At 38.2% G+C, this 14,580-nt stretch overlaps 1 protein-coding gene across 1 annotated transcript; it reads right to left on the bottom strand.

Annotated features, from left to right (window-relative positions):
• Positions 1-1,039: 1,039 nt before the first annotated feature.
• On the bottom strand, positions 1,040-13,032 carry wnt7aa (wingless-type MMTV integration site family, member 7Aa). The gene is made up of 4 exons (XM_051675276.1): positions 12,328-13,032; positions 11,510-11,736; positions 6,528-6,799; positions 1,040-3,346 (listed from the first exon to the last, which is right to left on the bottom strand). The coding sequence occupies exons 1-4, from the start codon at positions 12,396-12,398 to the stop codon at positions 2,867-2,869; spliced, it is 1,050 nt and encodes a 349-aa protein (XP_051531236.1). The 5' UTR covers positions 12,399-13,032; the 3' UTR covers positions 1,040-2,866.
• Between the last annotated feature and the right edge of the window lie 1,548 nt (positions 13,033-14,580).

Below are 14,580 nucleotides of genomic sequence, written 5' to 3'. Positions count from 1 at the left end.
GAACACTTCTTGTCTACTCCATCTACAAGTGTTAAGCTCTACACTGTCATGCCATTGAAAATGTGGAAAAGAGGCAGGAGCCTGAGCCAAAGAGAGTACCATCCAAAAGGTTTTTCAAAACCACACAATATTGCGATTCAGCTCATGGTGACTTGGTGCCGAAGTTACTTTATCCGAGGCTGTTTGGCCAGCTGCCTTTTCACGCTGCTGCCTATTGACGAGTTTTCATGCGATTCTCAAAGGAGCGTTTTGTGATGATTATCCAAGGGGTGAACCTAAGATCTTTTCTAACTTTTGGATTGAAATTCCTCTTGACATCATCATTCACAATGGCAAAGCCCCTCTTTTTGCCATCCCTTTCGCCTTAAGGGGGGACAAAATAAATAGCATCCAAAAGTTAGCTGGATTTTGCATAGTTAACATTTTGCTAATGGGCAGGCCTGCTTCTCAGGGAGACTAGACAGCATTTTTGGGGGCCACTGTGGCGTTGTTGTGGAGACGGCGCTGGGAATTGAATGAAGCAGATGTCAGAGTAATCCATCAACCCTCTTCTCCCCCTCTATCTCCCCATTGCTGAGACACCCTCCTTACCACTACTCATCAATTAAAGCCCTAAACCAGCCCTACCATTAACATGCAAGCACTTTTCTAAGCTTCCTCCCTGCCCTGCGGCCTTCTATGCAGTTAAAACTGTCAGAGCCAGTAGTCAACCATAACTTAACAGCAATGTGTGTTTTGTGGCTGATAACTTGTTAGCACCTTACTAATTTGAGAGACTGTCAAGCTGGTGATGACTCTTTTTCACTCTTTTAGCTGGTAGGCTGTATGATGGTGTAGGCCAAGTATGTGAATGGCAGGATTTAATGGAATTTATGTTAGAGTAGTTAAACCTAATTTGACTGTTTATTTAGTTTTACCCTCTACAATTAATAAATATAAAAAATTAAAAATGAAACAAAAGTAAGCCTTGTGTCCCTAAAAGAGATAGATTATCCACCCTCATTAATAAATCCTACTAAACAACAAAAAAGGTGCAAGCCACGGAAATATTTATTAACACTGTTCAAAACACAATGCACATTTTTTTAATCATTTATGATGACACAATCATGTAGTACGATGAGTTTGGCAAAACATCTGTTGAAATGACTGACATAAAATGTAAAATATAACATCAAGGCCGTCCTGTTCGTGCTCAATGCTCAAATTCAGTTCTTTGGTGAACTCTTTAATTACCTTGGTGAAAACCCTTTAATAGTCATGCATTGTTCTCAGTACCAGAGTTTTGATCCAGGATTATTTTGCTATAGTTTCCCTTTTTGATCCCACTGGACCTCTGTCATGAAAATGCTACATTTAAATGTTTATGTAAATAGAAACTCATTTGCATTTTTTTATCACCTTAAAATATTACACCATCATCGAGATGTAGTATACATAATAAACACAATTGATCAAGCTGGTACCATGTCACAATCACGCCTACACTGTTTCTAGCTTATTGCCCTAATTTCTGTCCATCTGAAGGACATCGGTAGTGGGATTTTCCTCTACACAAAATAAATAAAATACTCATATAAAAATAATCTCTTACAAAATATTTGTTAACTCAGGGAAAATATGTCTGGACAACAGATTTGCTCACATTGCGCAAAATACTACTATAAACTACTGTCGCAGAACAGAACTAGCAGCAAAAAGAGTGTTATATTACCTATAATGTATAGCATTAACAGTGTTGGTTTATCTGATCTCAACACTCGACATCAGTAGCAGGTTGAGGCATCTCCTGTATGTAGGCTATTCCGTTCCAAAATGAATTAATCACCAATTCTGTTTCTCTGCCAACAGAGCAAATAGTAGCGAAAAGAGAGGGGAGCCTGGGGTCTCATTAGCATAAAGCTTTGTGTCAACTGAGGTCATGAAGTTTAAATGTAAGCGGGTAATCAGATGGTTCTAAAGACTTCTGAGGTTAGATCCTATGTAAATACCACTATTTTAATTGGCCTATTCCACTTTATTGGTCTTGTAGATCAATTCAGAAAAAGGTGACGGTACTTGTTCATTCACTTTGGAAGAAATTAGCCTTCAAACATGATGCACAATTCCAGTGTGTATTTGTACATACAGTAAGAATATATGTGCAAGGATTGAAGTAGAGAGGAAAAATGGCAGCACAAATACTTAAAATGATAAAGACAGCAGAGCGCACTGTTGTTTTCATACTGTGCATTGTTGTAGGTTCATCCCTAAGCTAAAGCACATCATATACAGTGTAAAATTTGGGACCATTTATTTCTATGCAAAACACACAATATCAAAACAGAAAAAAAACTAAATCTAATCTAGTAAACACAATGAGAAGAAATCAGTAGTTTCCTTATTAAATAAATTAACATTAGCTGTTTTCTCTAAATAAAAAGTTAAATATAGCCATTGTTGAGTCCATGTACATTTATTTATTTTATTTATTTTTTTGCCAAAAGTTCCTTGAGAAGGCCTTCCTCGCTGCTTATGGAGCAGAACACCCTACAAGTGCAACCCCCATCTTTCTCATGGTCCACAGATCAAGCCTTTGTGGGCAACTTGACTCTGTTGCTCAGCACTGGAACTGATAGGTGTCTACTGGTACCAACACCCTCAGCAAAGCTCTGGAGCAATGCTGCTTACATTGCCTGTAATTACTCCATCTAGACTCACAGTAATAGAGACACCACCAGGACCAAGTTTTCCTGTGCAAATGGCTCTTTCCTCTTAATAACTTGAATCCATAGCAGTGGTCATAATCAATGTTGTGAATCTTGTAGACCTTCTACCACACAAGTCATAAATGGGTGTGCATAAATACCCCACCAATAAATATATTTCACTTGCATGTGTACACCTCTGTCCTTTCACTGCAGGTGTTGCACTTGACGTAGCAACACCAAAGAAACTTGCAGTTGCACTGCCACACACGCGAGTACTGGTGTGTGTTATATCCTCGGCCGCAGCACATTAGGTCACAACCACTGGCCTGCTGCGCAGTCTTATTGCAAATCCTACCCTGGGTTCCCATGCTTCCTGTCACGGGATCTGCCTCACAATAGTTGGGTGACTTCTCAATGTACACCAAATCGGTGTCCATGGGCTTCCGGTATGAGTAAGGTTTTTTAATCTTCAGGAAGGTAGGTCTTTTGTTCCGACTGGCTCGGACCGGTTCCACGTGCACGGCGTGGTTATACTTCTCTTTGAGGATGTAACCCAGCTGGCGGAACTTTGGGAGAGTTGTCCAGCAAGTCTTGGTGGTGCAGGACCCGGATACACCATGACATTTACATTCTAAGCGCATGTTCTTTTCCAAGATCTGAAGTAGGAGGAAAAAGAAATAAGTCAGTACTTTTGGGATCATTTTGGCCCCTAGGCTCCTAATCTTAGCTTAAGGTAATAATTAGGGATTTCCCAATACCAATACTGGTATCAGAATTGGGTCCAATACCGCGCTTGTGTACTTGTACTCGTGCTCATAAAAGTGCTCCGATGCCAAAAACTGTTATCATCTGACGTACGAATGTCATTCCATAAACATTCAGAGCACAAATTAAAATTGTTATGTCCTAGTGTGATTATTAAACTGTAAAGGCTGCGATTTAATGTGATAAATATATATTTTGCATGTGCTGCACGCTTCAAATGTGAGTGCTTGTGAATGTGTGGAGTCGGTGTTTTGCAGATGACGGCTGCTCATACCTTTTTACCTCCTTGGCTCAGACACTGAAAACACCATCATGAGCATTGCACACTCTGTTTGTAGCAGATGACAGCAAGCAGAGCACTAATTCACTTTGTTGCGCAAGGCAAATTCAGACTACACATTTATTTAATTACATAGCAACCTTTTGTGGTTTAATAATCACATCGGTTCACATAGCGACCTGCTTTTCCGGAGGTGAGAATCTACCGTCAAAAACACACAGAAACGGAAAGGGCTTTACTCCAAAATAAAAGCTCAATTTAAATGGAAAAAGAGTACTACAGAAATATATCAGTACTGTATTGGTATGTAATATTCACTGTAATACTACTACTACTACTACTACTAATAATAATAATATTATTATTATTATTATTAATAGTAAATCAATAGTAACTGTATTATATTCAAGCAATATCTTGCATTTGTGATGCTCTGTTATGCAGCACTTTATTTGAAAAAAATAACTCCAGTGTTGTATTTTGGATTGTGCTGTGAGGTTCTGTATAAAAGCACTTAATTTGATGTTTAAAATTAATTTTTCTATTTTCATTTAATTAAATTGTGAATGAATTCAGAAAAAAAAAATAAGGTAACGTATCAGCGAGTACCAAAAAAGAAGTATCAGTACTCATACCCCCCCCCCAAAAAATGGTATCGAAACATCCCTAGTAATAATGCAAGTAGACTGTTTGATTAGGTACAAGTTAAATCAGTTAATCTGACAGGTGACAGTTTTGAAGTGTGCAGTCATACATTACAAAAGATAGAATTAGTGATGCTAAAATGGGAATGTATGAGGAAGAAGGAGATTACTGCTGATTGTTTCTTAATCTTATTTATGACAAAGTAGTGATAGTTTGTGGTAGTTTTGGTCATAAACAATGGTTTAAACATTTTGCATTCATCAACATGCCTAATGTATGGCATATTCCAACAAACTGTGATCTGGGTAGACAAACAATACAGTAGGGATTAGTGAAATCACCTTGGTGGCGTTTGTGCATACAGTTGTGTATTTTGGAGCATATTTCCAGGAATGGTTTAACAGGTTGAGACAAAGGTATTTAAACATTCCAATATGAAGAATGCAAGGATTGTTAAACTTGCAGTGCTAGACTACAGACTACCTCATTCCTCTTCGGGCCTGCAAAACAGCCTATGCATTAACCAGCTCTCCGACTACTTGTAGGAATCCGTTTCATTTGTGTACACAATACACACCACAAATTGTTTCAAGGGGCAAACTTTCAGAGGTTGTCTGTAGGAGACACTTGTCCTTTATAAGCAATGGAGAGGAATCTATGCAAGATATGATATAAACACTGACTGAACGATGATCGCAGAGTTCCTACAACAATCAGCCTGCGTGTAGTGTACACAGATAAAGCTCAGGAGTCAGGTTTCAGGTGACTGTGTGCTTTCCCTTGTTTTCACGCCACAGGTACAAAAACAAGACATTTTGAGCACCGGTGTAACCGAGGGAGGCTGTAGGTTTTTTCTTCACCTGTAGTTATTATTTCATGCACAACAAATGCCTACCGTTTTTGCATTTTGCATGCCGTAGCAAGAAGAAAACACAGGTTTGCTCAGAATAGATGAATGAATGGGCAAACGTAAGCAGAACTCAGTGAAGCAGAGTGCCTGTTTAGATATGGAAGATATCTGAAAGGTCTGACTGGCATCAGTGGATTGCCTGGTGCTAGGCGGTGTGATCTTTGGTGTGGTTGGTTAATGTGTCCTTTCTCCTCCTTTCTTTCTATCTTTCTGTCTTTCTATTCATTTCACTAATTTACTCTTGCTTTGAATGAAAGAGGCTTCACCTTTTAATTACCTTGTTAATTTTTTTTTTTTTTTTTTCTCCTCTGATTCTTAGACTTCCTGGAGTCTTCTTGGCAATTGTCTGCAATCTAGGATGCATATCAGGCTTAGTGTTGTCATGCTGCTGATTCCTGATAAACAGTAAGTCTCAGGAAAAGTTTACAAAGGAAAAATCCATGTGTCACATGAGAGGACGTGCCTCTCTCACTGAGGTGGTTTATTTTAACCCATTAACCAATCACAATGATGGGTGTTTTGTTGATATCACACCTATAATTTTATTGAAGACTGCTCAACAAAAAGTATGAAACTACATCTTACCAAAAAAGTTGTTACAATAATTTTAAAGAAAACCTGCAATGACTTTGTGAATGTACAAGTCACAGGACTGAATTCACCTGCTATAAACACGTTTGCTATTTGTGAGGCACCAGATGAAATATTTTATTATAAAATTTTACAAAAGGTCACTTGCCAGACCTAGGGTTTTAAAGCCCTTGAAGAAGCTCTGTCCAGAGTGCTGAAACATCACACTCTCCAGATTGGCACTGAATGATGTAAAGCTTATGAAGGTCAGTCAAACTGCACAAGACTTACTGGGTATGCAGTTGTTATTTTAATGATGATATTTTAACAATTACACTCTTTTTGACTTCTCTGATTCTAAAATTCCAAACCCAACAATGTCTTGAGTGCCAGCTGTGTTTGGCACTGAGTGGCCAAATATGTTTTAATCAACTGATCCTAAATCACAAAAACCACATATGGAGGTAGTCAAAACGCACATGACCATATCACATTTGAGGTGTAAACGCTAATCAGTCCTGATGCGTCTATCATGAAATTTCATTCACAAGTAATGAAGCCTTGTAAGACTTTCAAAAAAGGCGTTTCATATAAATAGCTCAATCAGGACAACTTAGTGATTATTATACATAAAATTTGTGTAATTCTGATGACTTGCACCACATACCTTGCGTCCCACTTCATTGTTATGGAGGTTCATGAGTGTTCTGGCATTCTGCTTGATCTCTCGTGCATCTACAAACACCTTTGAGAAGCTCAGGCCGTAGCGGATATCGGCTGAGCATCCTCCCCACTTCCAGCCCTCCTCCTGGTTGTAGAAGCCCTGCTTCTCCTTGTCACAGCCACATCCACTCAGCGTACCCTGAGTGCAGGCCGCCGTGATGGCATGGGCAACCCCAGCAGCGATGATGGCGTAGGTGAAAGCAGCCTCCTTACTGCCTGAAATCAAAAGAACATTCTCGATTAGAATTGCTGACAACAAGATCCACTGTCTTAGGCAGCATCAAACTCCCCTTACATACCTGACATAGCTTGATACTCATAACAATAATAAAATGTGTTAGCTGAGTCAAGTGTAGTTCATTAATCATGCACGCTTTGCACTTATTAATGGAATGGCCTGTGTTAGATGGGGTGGGGGCTTACTGAGAAAAGTCTAATATAAAAATTATCTAGAACCCCGGATACTGCAGACTGAGGCTAACAAGGCTATGCAAACAAACACCAATCACATACCTGTGATTACTCAACACACAAATAATTGTCCTTTAGTTGTCATAGAGAGGAAACATAAAGTCAAATAACAGATGAGCAAAGGAAGGAACGGTCCATCTCTTTAATAAGCACAAAGGACAAGGGTTTATTTCAGAGACAACAGAATAGTAGAGACAGAGATTATGTGTTTAGACTCTAGCCTGGCCACTGTCCCAGCTTCCGTCAGAACGAGGGATCCACCCTGTGGAGATGAACTTCTCAGGCATGCAGCGCCTCCCTGGCCAGAGCACTGCTATAATTGATTGCCAATGTTAAACAGGGCATTTCCAGGTTAACAGCGTATTTCATTATATGGACAATGATAGGTCAGAAAATCCTAAGAAGAGTTTATTCTAGGGCTTTTGTGTGAAGAATTCTTGTGTGTTCACATAAAGCGCAAGGTGAGAAATATTCTTAAAGAAATAACTCGTAAAGAAATATTCTGGTTTAAATACAAGTTAAGATCAAAATTACAGCATTTGTGGCATAATGTTGATTACCACAAAAAAATTTATTTCAACTCATCAAAAATCCTTACAGTGATACACTTACAATGGAAATAAATGGGGGCCAGTTTTTGGAAGGTTTAAAAGCAGAAATGTGAAGCTTATAATTTTATAAAAGCACTTAATTCTTCTGTTAAAACTTGTGTATTATTTGAGCTGTAAAGTTGTTTAAATGTATGTTTTTGTGGGATTACAGGATTTGCTGTGTTATACCATCATGACAACAAAGTTGCCAGTTGTAAAATTGGACATAACTTTGTACAAAAAAGTTAGTAAGAGATTTCATCACACTGAAATCACGTTAATACGCGCATTGTTTATGTCTTGTGGCTATATGTGTGAAACAGCGAGGATTAATCATGCACGCTTTGCACTTATTAATGGAATGGCCTGTGTTAGATGGGGTAGGGGCTTACTGAGAAAAGTCTAATATAAAAATTATCTAGAACCCCGGATACTGCAGACTGAGGCTAACAAGGCTATGCATACAAACACCAATCACATACCTGTGATTACTCAACACACAAATAATTGTCCTTTAGTTGTCATAGAGAGGAACCATAAAAGAGTGGTGGTGGCGTAGTGGACTAAAGCACAGAACAAGTAAGCAAAAGGTTGTTGGTTCAATCCCCATAGCCACCACCATTGTGTCCTTGAGCAAGGCACTTAACTCCAGGTTGCTCCAGGGGGATTGTCCCTGTAATAAGGGCACTGTAAGTTGCTTTTGATAAAAGCGTCTGCCAAATGCATAAATGTAAATGTATTTCAATGTTTACGGATTGGCCCTTATTCACTTCAATTGTCTGTGCCTCACTGTAACCCAGATTTTTGCTTTTTTTTTTTTTAAAGAAAAGAGGGATGAGTTGAAATGTATTTTGTTTATGCCACAAATGCTGTTGATCGAGCTTAACTTGTATTGAACCCGAATATTCCGATATTCCTTTAAATGAACAGTTGACCAAGCTCCAACTTAAAGAGTGATGTTTTCAAGAGTATGTTCTAATGTAATAATATTTAAGTTATCAATTCTTATTATTAATTGAATGATGACTACAATCTTTTTCTTTGCTCTGTTCTTATTCAGAAACAGCAGAGGCCAAGCTGCACGGAAATTCCCTTCGCAAAGAAAGCTAAGGTTTTAAAGATTCTGTATATTGATTGTTGCTTAGTCATGTTAACGTTCCCAGAAATGTACATATCATCTTCTGGATTAATGAGTCATCATCTATTGACTCTCCCAAGAATCATTTACACACCTGGAATCAAAGTAACACTTTTTAAAAAGTTAATCTTTTTCAACACATAGGCCTCATAAAGAATGATGTCATGAGTTATCTGCAATTAATATCTTTGCTACATTTTGATCATTTCATGGCAAAAAGTGGAAAACAAAAAAATATGACTGTTAACAGAGCAGCTCAGCAATTTCGGAATTTTCACCTTCAAGCAATCTAGAATGGTAGTAACAGTCTTCAGTAGTTTCCTGAAACTCACTAACGTTGGTATGTGTTGACCTGCTGATGATAAACATCTTGGAACTCTGCCCATGCAATTTAACAAAGGCCAGTTTGGGGCATCAATTATATGAAGATTTTTATGAGTTGTTTGGGCTTGTCGCCAGAGGAGAAGGGATGTATTCCAAAAAAAGGAAAATTAAGACTGTAGGTTCTATCGAAGCAAAATTCTTATCTATACGATGGAATAGAATGGTCCTTGTCTTTGTATATCACTGGAGCTATGTTTACTTGCAGTATATCAAGATATTCTGAACACAAACACAGCTGATAAGACACCCATAAAACGTGTGTTATGACACGAGTGTCATTTACTTCTTGGAGAAATCAGAATAAGTGGCATGATTCTGTGCGAGAAGTCTCTTGCCAGAACTGTAAATGCAAGAGGTTAATTTATAAACCTCATACAATGTACTTGTCTGGACTTGAGGCATTAATGCTGTTGGAGGAAAACTATTTTTGAGCATACCAGAGGGTGGTTAAGTCAGAGAAGATTTAGAAGGGTTGCACTCAAGCACTGTAAAATAACACAAGAACAAAGATGGTACACCTTTCGCATATCTGTCCAACTGCAGCTGATTTCAAGCAATGTACTGCAGGCTATATTTCAATCAAAACTTCATTCATACGCACGATAAAAGGTGAACAGGTCCTTGGGTACTGGAAAAGGGGTGCTCAAAGACATATATTTCAGAAACATTGGCAAGAGTGCACCAACAAGTGGAATCCATGGCCGTGTGTGCCAAATGTGGACCTTGGTACCAGGCCCTGAAAATTATTGCACATTATTCAACTTCTTTTTTTAAACTGAGTACACAAGTCCCTCCCCACAGGATTAACCACCTCTTTTCATCTCCTCGGCTTCTGCTACTACGAGCATGACTGGTCATACACCCACTGCAACCAATTCTGTTTGAATGGTTGTCCACTTTCTTTAATCCTCCCTACACCAAAAAGACAACAACAGTCTGGGTAAATACAGCAGTTGGACGCTTGGATAGCTGGTCCTCCAACTGCTTCAGAAATGGAGACACGGTCTGTCACATTAGGTCAGTGTGAGCTCTATAGCATTTGGATGGAGAGGGTACAACACAAGACCTATAGCAGCTGTCCAAGCAGGCAGCCCTTAATAATATAATCAGCACCCACAACAGATCCAGGCAGCCATTCAGAATGAGATAGAAAGTGAAGACAATCTGAGCAGTGCAAGTGCTTGCAGCCTTCTTTGCGTTTTCTGTCAGGAGGTGCTTGTCTTTGATGCAGAGGGATAAAATACAGCTTCACCTTCAGCGATAGATGCAAGTCTCTGCAGATCTAAGCTTCTCCTCTGGCCCTCAACCACACCATCGCAATACTGACTGGATCTTAAGAGTGCACAGTAAATGCAGAGTGGACAAATTTCATCTTGGAGTTGACTTCTGGTTGAATTCAGATATTTGAGCATCTAAATTCCCTGCAGCCATCTTCCATGGGGGGAAAAAAATGCAATAATCATGCCTCTTCTTTGCTAGCAGCCAAAGAGGCTCTGAAACTAAAGCAAAGCCCTTCACACCACCATTCATCAGTGTCGTAGGCTCAATAGCATTGAAGGACCCCTTAACAGGCCAGAGTTTGCCTTAGGAAAATGGATAACATTACCTCAAGTGAAAAATTCTCTTAATTAGTTTTGCTTTGTCTCTCTAAGGTGACATACTGTTACATTTATTTACAATACTGTACTTTTTTCAGTCGTACCATTCAACCACTGTAACTTATACCCGTGGTAAAGTGAAAACCCTGACTGCCAAATCATTAAAATCTACAGATAAGACAAGACGACTAGAAAAAGAATTCTTTTGAGAGGGTGGACTGTTGAGAGGGCTATAAATCCAGCCGCTGGCACTTGCTCCATGAATGCAGTTGAAACCTACCTGACATTGTTACTGTGGCGTGTGAGACACTAAACATTAGCCTGACATTCAATGACAAATCATTTCAACTAATGTGTCAATGTGAAACAGGACACAAAGTGAAGATTTTGCAGCTATTAACAATCTAAGAGTCTTATAGCAGGTGTACGAGAGTGACTTCCAAATTCAGCATTAAAGAACATTTAAGAAGTGTTCTCATAAGCAAAACTGAAATCTGAAAGTCTGCTCAATCTGGACAAGCTGGCTGAAAATGTCTGGCCTAAAAACAGATTTATTTGGTGTTTCAATTCACCAAATAGGGTTTGAAGAAAAGTCAATAGGTCACATACCATTAATCTTGCTTTTCTTTTCTGCTGGAACTTTAACAGCAATTGGCTGACATTAGTCTAAAAATGAACACTAAAAAATAAACACTTTCAATTTTGAATACTTTGACAATGTAAATGTAATGATTTGGTAACATACCCACTTTCAACTCTTTTCCAAAGACAGTTCTCTCCCCGAGGGCCGAGCAGTTCCACCTTCCATTTTTGAATTGAAACTGACACTCATTGATTCCCATTTGCGCTCCTTCTCCAATGACAATGATAGCGTCAGGTCGGCTTTGACAGATAGTCCTTTGACGAGGGGCCAAACCAGGAATTTTGTTACAGATAATACTTGCTCCCAACGCAACCACGGAGGAAAAGCCGCTGCAAAGTTCCAAAATAAGGGGGTGTTTATTTTCATAAAGGGAAATATTGTATACTTAAAATACAAATAGATTACGCATTTTCATGGAATGGGACATGACTAGAAGATAAATTCCATAAAGTTGAAATATTTTGGGATACTATGGAGCAGTGATATTGATGCGGGTTTGCTTGTGGAAAATAAAATCTAAAATGATATTTTATTTTTATTTATTTTTTTAAAAGAGAGATTTATTTCATGCAGCAAAAATGGCCATTGGACTGAATGCGTCAACATGTGCGGAAAACAAAAATAAAACAAATGCAATACTCTTAAATATAGATTTACACTTTTTTTTTTTTTTAAATCCCACTTGCGATGTATAGTTCAGAACTGAGCATTTTCTCCTTGACTATACATTAATATCCTTTTTTATCAAATAAAGCAGTATGCTGCTTTTAAAATGCCAATATTATCGCGTTAAAAATTCAATGCATAATTGTGGGCCTTTGCATTGCAGAACTTCAGAATTACAGAATTTTGGAACTACAATTAACTTTTTTTTTTTTTCTCAAAGTAAACACATTCCATTTTACTATACATATACTTACCCAATCTTCAAATATATTATTCCCAAGCAGAGGAAAATGTGAAAAATCCATCGGCGTGTTTTCCTATTCATGTTCAGCCTTTAATTTGCAAATAGACTGCGAAATGATAATAGTCTCCTGATGGGGAGCCTAACCGGAGGACGACAGGCTTTATAGCAACAAGCAAACCAAGTCCTTGGAGTGATGCAAAACTCCGTGAGAACTTGAGGCGAACACCTGAACTGAAATCCTTCGGGACTTGCGGAGGTGAATGTTATTCTGCATATGTACCACTTCTGCAGCACTTTTACGCGTCGGGATTTACTAGAAGAAGCGCAATAATTAAGTCTATAACTACCAGATCTTACATTCACAGCACTCTTTCCCCAGTAGATCCTTTGTTAAATCTATAAGGGTGTGTTCTGGAGCAAGTTACATCTTCCAATACTCCATGTATTGTCTGTGCGCTCCTGAAGGACAGTTGACTACCAGCAGGTTGATAACGCGACTAATTACAAGAAAGTCGCCGCCAACACACGCGCCTTCCCGCGTTAAACAAAATAGAAGTATGCATTCGGGAGGTAAAGTCTGATTTGAGATGCGACAATCGAAAACTCTAATGTAATAAGAGACAACTGTATGACTAAGGTATTTATATTATGTTATTACTGTTCCACCATTATAAGCAATCTAAGCAAGAGATGACTATTCACTATGCACTCCTTGGTGAAGATCATATCGCAGTAACTCCAGCTTCTAAAACAGAGCTTTTATCCTTTTTCCTGCACCCATTTGCTCCTCCTCCCATGAGAAAAGAAAACGTGTTTGACTTTAGATTTCCCCCTCACCCACCTCAAGCCCTTAATTGCGAGATGAGACATGGGCTCTAAGCACTTTCCAAAAACTGATGGCAATGGACCATGCGTCCTGACTCCTGACACAGTGTTCAAAAGCATTACAACATTGAAAATCATTTAAAAAGTCTTTAAAATCCTTTCAACTGTTTATATGCTCTGTAATGTAAGTATAATTTATTGCTCTTCTACATTGACACCTGCCATTTCATATTGCTTGACCATTGCTCCTAGAGGAATTGTTAGATTTAGCATGTGTGAATAAACTTGAATGATAAACCACAACTTTTACCACTATGTGGCAAATTCAATCTTTATTGCATCCCTGACAGTCAACACCTGCGCACCTTTTTCTCTTTTTTTTTTTAAATTGCACAAGTGTAGGGTCTTCTTCCACTTTTTTCTTTTGGTTTGAGTAAAAAAGAACTCTGATTGGACTATACAACTATCTTTCATAGCATACATCCTTTTCTCCAAGGAACAGGATGAATAGTTTGTGAAAAGGATAATTCAACATTTCACACTGAGTTGAATTGACATCCTTACATTTGAATTTATAGACCCAGGACAACTTAACTAGTTTGCAAACCAATAAAAGCCTAGTCCAAATACTGGAGAGAAAAAAATTATTCATGTTGGAACTTATGGGTCCTTGGCACAAAATTGTTCCTCAAGAGAGGAAGCAAAAAAACAAATCATAGTGGGAGTGAAGTTTTGAATTATAGCAATTTTCAACCGCTTGTTTAAAGGCAACCATGCATCCCATCCATAACTGCACAAAAGCCAATTAGCAACAGACCCTTCGTGCATCCAAAGTTTGATGAGTTTTTACCATAGGAATACAAATTATAGCTGTTCAAAATGACTTGGAATGTTGATAGGCCAGAGGAAAAGCTAATTAAATATATATTTATTTTTTTACATGGCTGGATCACAGCTGTCATTATGATTGCAGATAATGTCCCAGTATAAGGGTAATACCCCTACATTTTAATAAGTTTGGGTTTTCCATGCCAGATTACAAATCAGTCAGTCTGAACCAAAACATATTGATCCAAAGCTCAATAAAAAGGTTACAACACAACAACATAGACCAGGGGTTTTCAAACTGGGGTCCAGGGATCTCCAGGGGTCCGCAAGGGGGTGCTAAGTGGTCTGCAGAAAATTCCAGAGAAAAGGGGATTAAACGTGTAATAAATATTTACCAAGTTTCATTCGGCTTTCTAAAGACTTAAAATTAATAAATAAATAAAAAATTATTTTAGTACAACGAAAATGTTTAAATTATTAAATTTTTTAAAATAAATTTTTTTATATATCACCATTATTAATTTCTCAAACACTGTAAATAATTCTACATATATAAACATATTTAGCTGCCTTTATATTTTTTTTTGGGGGGGGGGGGGGGATTATTATA

Source organism: Myxocyprinus asiaticus, chromosome 37 (assembly GCF_019703515.2).
Source record: "Myxocyprinus asiaticus isolate MX2 ecotype Aquarium Trade chromosome 37, UBuf_Myxa_2, whole genome shotgun sequence".
Taxonomy (NCBI): domain Eukaryota; kingdom Metazoa; phylum Chordata; class Actinopteri; order Cypriniformes; family Catostomidae; genus Myxocyprinus; species Myxocyprinus asiaticus.
Note: the sequence above shows the minus strand (reverse complement) of the source record. Positions and strands in the feature narration are given on the sequence as shown.

Coding starts and splice junctions, on each gene's coding strand:
- wnt7aa (XM_051675276.1), bottom strand. CDS start 12,398: ATGAATAGGAAAACACGCCGATGGATTTTTCACATTTTCCTCTGCTTG. Junction 11,737..12,327: donor ATAATATATTTGAAGATTGG/GTAAGTATATGT, acceptor GGAACTTTGCAG/CGGCTTTTCCTCCGTGGTTG. Junction 6,800..11,509: donor TGGAAAAGAGTTGAAAGTGG/GTATGTTACCAA, acceptor TTTTGATTTCAG/GCAGTAAGGAGGCTGCTTTC.